Genomic DNA, 10218 nt, shown 5'->3' on the forward strand with positions numbered 1-10218 from the left:
ACACTCTGCTCACTGTGACAATGTATAACTACAGCGAGAGGGGAGCGGGGACCCTCTTCACTGACACGGGCCAACACCGAGCAGACACGCACTCTGCCAACCGGGAAAAACAAACACAGATTAACTCTAATGTTAAACAATGTTAATCAATCTCACCGTTTGATGTTCACAAATGAAGATGGTCCATATCACACCGGCGATGACCAGTCCGGGGCTCGGAGGTCCAAACGGCGAACAGAGCTCCAGAGGTCTTTAATTATAGACACATGTAGCTCAAGCTAATGGTACCATGGTAGTTAGCCTGCGAAAGCGAGAAGATGATAAAGGTCTTATCTCAGGAATGACACCAGACTTTATACCCGGCTGGGGTCATCTGAGGTCACATGTGACTTCTAAAATTTAAAGATTCGACCTCTGTGTGTGCAAGGTGGAAGATATTCAGTGTTAAGCACAGTCTCTAGCTGGTCAGGAGGGATGAAATAGAACTCACGTTGTCCTCAGATTGTATTTGTCTGTCCTTTTACTGTTCCTCAAGACTGAGAAGAAAGAGAGAGGATAGAGGAGAAGGGAGAGAGAAGAGGACACAAATGCAGAGTCGGGTTATTTCATGACTGACGTAAAACAAACATTGTGTCTCATGTCTGTTAGGGTCTTTTTTATTGTTTGGTTTTTGAGCTTTCAGTCTCTCTCTGTGCTCTGCCCTCTTATTATTGGAAAGAAAGTAGGTCAGGGTGAATCATCTTGGAGTGTTCGTGTATATGTTTGATGGAGTGAAAGAACTATTCTATTCTTTTCTAACCCCAGCCAAAACAAATTGGAAATGCCAAGGTAACCTCTCCATCACAGCTCTCTTTGGCTGTTATTATGATGTATCTACAGAGTGATAAATACAACACATACTCAATGTTGACAGTCAAGCACATATAATTATCAGTGTCGATGCGGCGATAGTTTTCTCATATCTTTAGTTTTTTTTCTTTTTCTGATTGTTTCACCGACTTCAACAATGTACCTGCTAAATATCATCCAGCAAACATGGGGTGATAGTGTTGCTGGTAAGTAATAAGCGTGTGACATTTTATTATATTAAATGCAAATGTTATTTTCACTATTTTTGAGCCAAAAATACAGTTTTGTATTACTTTCATGAATAAAGTTTTAAAAACGATAATAAAAAATACTCAAGTTCTAACGCGTCTTATACAATTAGTGTTTTATGTTCATATTTATCAACTGATCAGTTAGCGACATATTGTTTCAAGTCTAATGGGGTGCTGCAGGAATGAGTCCTAAAACCTGGAAATTAATTAGTATTTTTGCACTCGTCTCAAAGTCAATGGTTTTTTTAGTTTTATATCTGAAACACAAGGCTCAGAGATGTTGAATATGTCAGCAAATATCTCTCTTGAAATATGAAGGTCTGACGTCTCTAAAAAAGGCAGTTTCTAACAAGTATTTGTATGAGTCAACACACGTTTTTACGCAGACGAGTCCACCTTCACAGCCTTGTTGTTTATGCTCACTCTCATGCGACCGGGGTGTAGTTTGTCTTGAGCCTATATGTTGACTTTTTACCGATTTTGCATTCATGCTTCAAAATCCTAAACATGGTGTTCACTTGTAAAAAGTATCATAAATGTTTTTTCTACTGCATAGTTTATTTTTTTTGCAATAATCCAATGGAAAAATCCCTTTGGCATTTTGTGGAGGGAAACGGTGCAAAGATAACATTGAGGTTGACCTCCACAAATAAGTAATTCCTGCTGCACTCCATCGCCGTATACTTTTCTTACCAGCACCTCACATTTTCTGCTTCACTTAGATGTTGCTCCAACTCAAATTAAGTTATTTTCACATAGTATTTAACTTTTTTTTAACCAACAGGGTTGTGGTTTAAACGGTGCACCAATCTCTACCTGGATAGTTACATGTTTCTTCAAACTAATATGTATGCCGACACATTAATGTTGAACAAACCATCGTCGCATAAAAGTGCACACATAGTAACTTAAATGTGCTCTTCTGCTTTTCTCCAGTTCTCCAAAGAGACTCTAGCTAATATGTATTCAGCGTACATCGACAACTTTCTCAATGCCAAAGATGCTGTGAGGATTGCCAAGGAGGCCAAGCCAGCGTTTCACAAGTTTCTGGAGGTGAGTGTTTGACTGAGTCACAGGATGTCCCGTTTTGTCCGGGCAGCTGCTCTTATGTGTAAACTGGAAACTAGTCTAGACATTTTCCTTGTCTGGTGGAAGAGTATTTAACTAGCTTTTAGAGCCTGAAAGGTGCTTTGTTGTCCGCACTGATTTTCTTCCTCTAAATGTTTTTTACAATGCCAGATTTTCTCTTTCATTAAACATATCTTTTTTTTTATCTTTCTGGGTTTGAAACTATATAAGTAGGGCCTTATTACTTTCTAAAATCATCTCTTTGAACCAATTCAACCAGATAATTTTACTTAAAAACCCTGGAATATGTTTCGCAATATGTCCAGTTAAATATGGTAGACCACTGTTGTGCACTTCGTTGTGCTGCGGTGTGTCTCCAAAAAATACATGTATGGGAATAACAGCACAACTGGGCGCCACAGACAGAAGCGCCGATGCAGAAAGGGGCAGCACAAAAACCTGTCATGCCATCATCATGTTTTCAGTTTTCAACCACAGAGAGCTTCTTGCCAGACAGGGTTTTTAGAGTGGAATTACGGCGCCATCTTGTGGCTGGGACGTGAACTGCAACACATATTGATATTTGATTCTCCCCCCCTCCTCCACCCCACAGCACAACATGCGTGAGAACAAGGAGAAACAGGCTCTGGGCGATCTGATGATCAAACCAGTCCAGAGGATTCCTCGATATGAGCTGCTGGTGAAGGTGAATTATCTCAAAAATATAACCGCCTGCTTTTTGGATGCTGTTAAGTAGCCTCATCCTGTGTTTAGTGACAAGAAGCTCATGTAACGGGAGATTAATTCATTTGTGTTTGTTTTGTTCAAGGACCTGCTCAAGCACACCCCAGAGGATCACCCGGACCACCCATACTTACTGGACGCCCAGAGAGACATCAAGCGATTGGCTGAGAGGATCAATAAGGGCCGTCGCTCCGCTGAGGAGGCAGAGAGGGAGGCCAGGGTCATCCAGGAGATCGAGGCGCACATAGAGGGAGTTGAACATGTGAGATATATATCACAGTAACGATAATACTCATTGTTGATTATTGAGCAGATTGTCCTCTCGATTAATTGATGCATTTTAATTCATATAATATTTGAATTATGCTATCATATTGCATATTTCCAAATGCTTATGTTCAGCTATTTCATTCCATCCTAAAAGAGTGACACTTTACAGTTATTTTTATGGTATATTAAGTAATGCTCTCTGTGTGTGTGTGTGTGTGTGTGTGTGTGTGTGTGTGTGTGTGTTAGATTCTGAACCCCCAGAGGAAGTTCTTGAGACAGGAAATGGTCATGGAGGCGGTAAGAAGTACTTTCTGAGTTGACAAATATGTGTGGCATAGTACGGTTTATATATATATATATTGGTGTCATGTCAAAGGAAATAAGTCAAAGTAATGTAAATGATTACAGAGGACTGTATCATACATATAATATTGTATTAAAACTGATCCGGAGCCCAAGTTAAGATGTTCTAAACTTTTCTTCTCTCTTTTCTCTCTGTAGAAGACAGTTGGTGGAAAGAAAGACCGTTCTCTCTTCCTCTTCAGTGATCTGATCATCTGCACCACTCTCAAGAGGAAGTCTGGCTCATTAAGACGCAGCTCCATGAGCCTGTATGTGAAACACACACAGACACACACACACACACACACCATCATAATACAATACATTTTCCAAACTACACTACTCCTGGTGAAGTTGAATAGGCCCCATTTTCTACAATGTTTGACAAAAACCTAATTTTCTCTTTTTATCTCTTCTCCTCTTGCTCTCTCTCTCTCTTGCTCTCTCTCTCTCTCTCTCTCTCTCTTGTTCTCTCTCTCTCTCTCTCTCTCTCTCTCTCTCTCAGATACTCTGCTGCAAGTATGATTGATACCTCCAGTAAATACAAGTTCCTGTGGAAGCTTCCCCTGGAGGAGGTGGAGGTGGTGAAAAGTAAGGCTCACTGTATGAAACACATGTTTTCTTCTTATGACTCTAATGATCCTGTGTAACTTCTAATAACTCTGGTGACATAACGAGATTCCTGATTTATTTAAAAGAAAACAAAAGAATGAAGATTATTTTCTTATCAATATATATCTCTCATCACTATCTAAATTAGACACCACCGTTCTTTTCTTCAAGATGTTTAGTTTTTTAATAATAATGATGGTGTTTTATTTCTGCATTAGGCTCCACTCAGGCAACAAACAAGGAGAGCATCCAGAAGATGATTAGTCGATTAGATGAGGATCTCAGCACTCTGGGTCAGATCAGCAAACTGTCTGAGACCCTCAGCTTCCCTCATCAGGTACTGTGGACCAACACACACACACACACACAAACCATGCACACAGCAGCCACATGTTTTACTGTATCTTCACCTCTTTTGTTTTTGTACACAATGACAATGACTTTATGTATTTTGATTCGTCTCCTCGTCTTCTGTTCTATGATATGGTCTGACATCTAATAGTCTTTTTTTTCTTCTTGTTTTCATCTCTCTCAGTCCCTCGACGAGGTAATAAAGGACCTGATGGTGTCGGTGCACAGGGAGCTGTCAGAGAAGCAGTCTCTGGCCTTCAGTATGACTTTCCTGCCCACCAAGCTGGAGTTCACCACAGCCTCCGCCGAGAGCAGCTTCATCTTCGAGTTCACTTCGCCGGACACGCGGTCCAACTTTGAACAGACCTTTGAAGACGCCAAGAGGAAGTTAGGTGAGTGAAAAAAAAGTGAAACATCATTTACTGTAGTGTAGCTTGTCAGGGACAGTAGACAAAAGGAGATGGCAGCAGCAGCATGTGGATGCAATGGTTTCATTTCAACATATCACGTTGATTTCATTTATATAGTTCAATTTATCCACGTTCTATCCTTTGACGCTCCTCAGGTTAAGTAAACTCTTGTGTCAGCTGCGTTAAGCACCTTCAATTATTTTTGTTGCAGTTTTCCCAAGCTTCATTAGTCAAAAATAACTTATCATTTTAATACTAAGATCACTATTTTATTGTTAATGATTCTGACGAGGATTCATTGGGCCTAGAGCTATTTTATTTGGTCAACTGTCAATGTGCTGTTGTGTTTAGCAATGAATAAGGACCAGTGGGACCCAGAGTTTCTGAAGGCTATTCCTATTATGAAGACACGCAGTGGAATGCAGGTGAGAGCAGCAGGAAGTGTGTGTGTGTGTGTGTGTGTGTGTGTGCACATTTATTATAGATGATTTATCTCATTTGAATGACTTCATACCTGAAGTAATCAACACTTGTGCATTGTTGTTTGTCTCCAGTTTTCGTGTGCCTCTCCCAGCCACAGCTGCCCCGACAGTGGCTGTGAGGTGTGGGTGTGTAACAGTGATGGATACGTGGGACAGGTGAGAAAATATGATTATATTAGTCCATGTGCTTTCTGGTGGAGAAGAAACACAATTTAACTTTTGCAGTTCCAGCTTGACTGATGGGATGATGATGTCTTCTCTCTCCAGGTGTGTCTGTTGAACATCAAAGATGAGCCCACAGTTGAGGCCTGCATCGCTGTCTGCTCAGCGAGGATCATATGTATTGCTGCCGTACCTGGACTCAAGGGAAGGTCAGTACACACACACACACACACACACACACACACACTCTCACACTCACACATACACTATTGCATAAAACAAATGCTGAACCTGGTTCATTGATTCTGTCCCTGACTTAATATTCTGTGCCTTTAACCAATGACTCTTAACCTCTAGGGAGCGTGGATCAGAGCCCACCCCGGCCACTGCGTCCGCAGCACCTAGCCACACCCAGCAGCAGCTCCATATATCTATCTGTCATTCAGCTGTGGAGCTGACAGAGCAACCCACAGGTTAGTCCATAAGGGTTTTCACAACATGACAAGCAACAACAGCTATTACTTCGAAACAAACTGGGTGGTAAAGTGTTAACTGCAATAGTATAATCCTATCTGTTCCTATTAATGGCCTTTATGAATGACATTGACTTGTATTCTACCTACTATTCTACTCTATCTGTATTTTTCTATTGAATACCTATTTTTACGATGAACTGATTGTTACCAGGACCAGGGGCGGAGCTTGTTCCTTTTGACAGTGATGACACGGACGACGAAGATTCCCCCAGCCCTTCCTCTACTCTACAGAGTCAGGCCAGTCACTCCACCATATCGTCCAGCTATGGCAGTGAGTAAAAAAAACACTCCAGTCACACACACACTTATTGTATACACTCACATACTCATACCCTCATGTCCTCCTCTCAGATGACGAGGGCCCAGGCTCCAAGGACATGGCTACAGAGACCACCAGCAGTGAGGAGGAGCAGGAGTTCCCGGTGGCGAGCACCTACGGAGCTCCCGGGATGTTGGGGGTTGGCGAAGGAGGCCGTGGCCACACAGAGAGCGCCATGGACGGCCGCGCCATGCGCCGCTCCTCTCGGGGCTCATTCACCAGGGCGAGCCTGGAGGACCTGCTCAGCATTGACCCGGAGGCCTACCAGAGCTCAGTGTGGCTGGGCACAGAGGATGGATGGTGTGTGACACACACACACACACACACACACACACACACACACACACACACACAATCAAACTCAATCAAACTCAAGTACACGCCATACAACAAATAACAAACCTACACGTGAATTAACTTTAGTTTTCTGTTTGCATATAGAAAAGGTTATTATATTAAGTGGTTATTAGTGTTCTGATTTCAACCTCCTGTAATGCTTCTGTCCCTGTTAGTATCCATGTGTACCAGTCCTCGGACAACATCCGCAACCGTAAGAACAGCATGAAGATGCAACACTCAGCCTCCATCCTCTCTATATTGTGAGTTCTCCTCGTTTCCATTACTTTGCAATAGTGGAATTTATGCTGCATGAGACGATAACAAATGTTGAGCCACAAGGATGGGTAGCTATTTGATGCAGCTGGGTTAAAATGTGTTTTTATCAGGTTTGTTGACTTCTACTTTCTTGTTCATGCTACCTGAATATTTTCGTGTGTCTTGCCTACATTATTATTGTTGTTATCTCATTCATTGTGTGCTTTACTTGACATCCATCCTTTTCTTTTTCCTCCTTCAGGTATTTGGACAACAAAGTGTTTGTGGCGTTGGCCAGTGGAGAAGTGATCGTCTATCAGAGAGAAGCAGGTAAGATCGAGGTTGACCTATTGGGAGTGCCGACATTGTTGTTAATCCATCTTGCTTTAACCACTTAAGTATAGAAATGATTCCTGTTTCTGTATCTTTTATATTCTTTCGGCATAATCCCCAATTTAATATCAATCTGCAGGTAGTTTCTGGGACCCTCAGTCTTCTCAGACGTTAGTTCTGGGCACGCCCAGTAGCCCTGTCACCAAAATGGTTCCTGTGGGAGGAAAGCTTTGGTGTGGCTCACAGAACAGAGTGCTTATTATCAACACAACTACATTAGTACAAGAGGTAAGTAGAAGGATGGACGAATGTGTGTACGCTATGTGTATAAGGGACGATGCAGACAGAACAATCAGTGTGTGTGTGTCTGTGTCTTCTCTCGCTCGCAGCACCGGTTCCAGGTTGGCACAGACAGCAGTCGGTGCGTGACTTGCATGGTGGCGTACGGTCAGGGTGTGTGGTTGGCGTTGCAGGGAAGTGCACATGTCAAACTTTACCACGCTCAGACCTTGGAGAGCCTGACGGAGGTGGACGTGGCGCCTGCTGTGCATAAGATGCTTGCAGGTAAAACACATTGGGAACTCGAGCATACGCAGATTTTTAGAGTGACAGAAATGTGTATACATAGTAAATTTATTAATGTGGACTGGAGCTTTTATCTGTATTTCTAAAATATATTTTCCTATCCTCCCTAAATTTGAATCTCCACTAATTTTGAATCTCCATTGTCTCCCACTTTCTCCTCCCTTCATCGTGACCACTTCTCCCCATACTTACATTCCATTGTCTCTTTTCTTTCTCTCCATTCAGGTGCGGACGCGATTATCAGACAGCACAAAGCTGCCTGTCTGAGAATCACAGCATTGCTGGCCTGTAAGGATCTGCTGTGGATCGGCACCAGTGCAGGTACAAATATGAAAAAATACATGAAGCTGATGATTAAACCGAAGTACCATTTTGTTTCTTTCACTCACAAACATCACTCACATGCAAACAGCATTATGAAAGTCAAAATGTACAGTATATGTAATATTTAGTGTTTATTTTTGCAATGGTAGAATTTGGGAATTTTACATTAAGCTCTCCACACCTGCGACAGCTGTGGCCGGTGGCATTATGTTTTGTGGGTGTTCTGTACGTGCGTGCGACCCATTTTCGTAAATGTGATATCTCAGGAACACCTGCAAAGAATTCCTTCAAATTTGTCACAAACATCCACCTGATTAGATTTTGGTGGTCAAATGTCACTGTGTGTGTGTGCTAATTAGTACAATTTCACACAATTGTCTCATAGGTTGAAGTGATGAAGTGATGACATTTTGGACAGACATTTATATAAATTACAACTTGACCAATTGGCAGATAATTACAACCGCGAGACGGTAATTCTAGTCTTTCGATAAAAATAGAAAATAAAGTCTATTTTAAGATGATGTTCTTCTGCAGGGGTGGTCCTTACGCTGGGGATCCCGGCAGTGAGCTCAGGAACTGGCGCCGGGACACTGAAGGTTCCCCAGGTGCCGATGGGCTCGGCTCACGGACACACGGGACACGTTCGGTTCCTGACATCAATTGAACTACCGGAAGGGTTTGACATGAACTTCTCTCCGACACCAACTGACTCCACAGGTAGTTATTGCTTTAATAAAACAATTTAAAATGATGTTCACTCTTGTCTACTTCTTTTGCAGCCCAACAATGTAACAACTGAACCAAAGTTGTATCGTCACTTGTGCCTTCCCTTGACCTTGAATCCCTCCTCTCTGTTTTTAGGCAACCACTCTCAGAGCAGCAGCACCGTTGACGGGAACCTCCAGAGGCGTGACTCGTCGCGGCGCCGAGCCTCTGCCCTCATCCCTTCAAAAACCAACCATCTAGTCATTTCCGGCGGCGACGGCTATGAGGACTTCAGACTCACCAATAGCAGTGAAACAGTCGGACGGGATGACAGCACCAACCATCTTTTGCTTTGGAAGGTCTGAGACAATCAACCCTGATTTGAACAACCCGCCACCGACCGCCTTTTAGCTGAAGGCGCCGCTCGAGCTCCTGTCCTTTCCCCATCGGATTCCTCACTTTTTGGTGTTGTTGTTTTGGTCTTCTGCTCAGTCCACCAGTCTCTCTGTGCATATCGTGGCTGCCAACTCCCTCCTGGACTTACTAATGAATAGGATCACTTCAAAGCCAGTTCTGTCGCGTTCATGTTTCCGATGGTGTGCATTGTTGCTCTCTGAGTGGTATCTGTGCATGTGTGTTCCGCTTTTTTTGGCATCTGCAAATATTGTCTAGAAAAGTGTCTTTTATAGTCAAGTCTCCACTGAAAGAGACAGAAAAAGACAGAGAGAGGTGGGGGGGATGAAACTTTCACACATGGATGTGGGGTTAGACTGTGGGGTAAGACGAGAAAGACGGAAGAGGACAGAATGTCGTAGCACAGGACGTTGAAACTGGACATCTGAGTGAAGCATGTACTCGTCCTTTGAACATTTCTGTGGTGTTTTTTTTGGGTCATCAACGCTTTACTCCATCATCACTTCATCCTAGCCTGAACTGCAGGCAAAATGGCGCCTGATGGTCAGAGGTAAATGTCGTGTAAAAATATATGAATGGTAGCTCAGTAAAATATACCATCACAGAGTGTAGTTTGATGGAGATTCTGAATTTATGTTCATTTCTGCAGTTGGAGCTCAAGCTTGGAAAAGGGGTTGAGTTGATGTCTGGGAGCTTTTAAGATGTAGAAGGGTAAACAACCCCTAATGGCAGATCTGAGATCAGACATTGCTGGTTCTAGAATGGTTGTAACAATATCTCCACGATCATTGCTTACAGATGCCTAAAATCATCTTTTCTCCTGCAGAGAGAGGGGAATATTAAAGTGCAATATGTGGTAAGGGT

General features: G+C 42.7%; 1 protein-coding gene across 1 annotated transcript in view; it reads left to right on the top strand.

The window, feature by feature from the left end:
• Positions 1-9958, top strand: part of LOC117741210 (rho guanine nucleotide exchange factor 17-like) — a 52055-nt gene extending 42097 nt beyond the window's left edge. The window contains exons 4-24 of the mRNA XM_034548073.1: positions 2037-2153; positions 2782-2874; positions 2998-3174; positions 3429-3479; positions 3684-3793; positions 4030-4115; positions 4355-4473; positions 4672-4879; positions 5249-5322; positions 5452-5535; positions 5647-5750; positions 5899-6014; positions 6229-6348; positions 6429-6696; positions 6909-6995; positions 7253-7320; positions 7463-7611; positions 7713-7887; positions 8134-8229; positions 8770-8952; positions 9097-9958. Of these exons, the coding sequence (XP_034403964.1) occupies positions 2037-2153; positions 2782-2874; positions 2998-3174; positions 3429-3479; positions 3684-3793; positions 4030-4115; positions 4355-4473; positions 4672-4879; positions 5249-5322; positions 5452-5535; positions 5647-5750; positions 5899-6014; positions 6229-6348; positions 6429-6696; positions 6909-6995; positions 7253-7320; positions 7463-7611; positions 7713-7887; positions 8134-8229; positions 8770-8952; positions 9097-9305 (2694 nt within the window). The 3' untranslated portion in view covers positions 9306-9958. The remainder of the gene's footprint in view (positions 1-2036; positions 2154-2781; positions 2875-2997; positions 3175-3428; positions 3480-3683; positions 3794-4029; positions 4116-4354; positions 4474-4671; positions 4880-5248; positions 5323-5451; positions 5536-5646; positions 5751-5898; positions 6015-6228; positions 6349-6428; positions 6697-6908; positions 6996-7252; positions 7321-7462; positions 7612-7712; positions 7888-8133; positions 8230-8769; positions 8953-9096) is intronic.
• Positions 9959-10218: the final 260 nt, after the last annotated feature.

The sequence above is a fragment of the Cyclopterus lumpus genome, chromosome 13, assembly GCF_009769545.1.
Source record: "Cyclopterus lumpus isolate fCycLum1 chromosome 13, fCycLum1.pri, whole genome shotgun sequence".
NCBI lineage: Eukaryota > Metazoa > Chordata > Actinopteri > Perciformes > Cyclopteridae > Cyclopterus > Cyclopterus lumpus.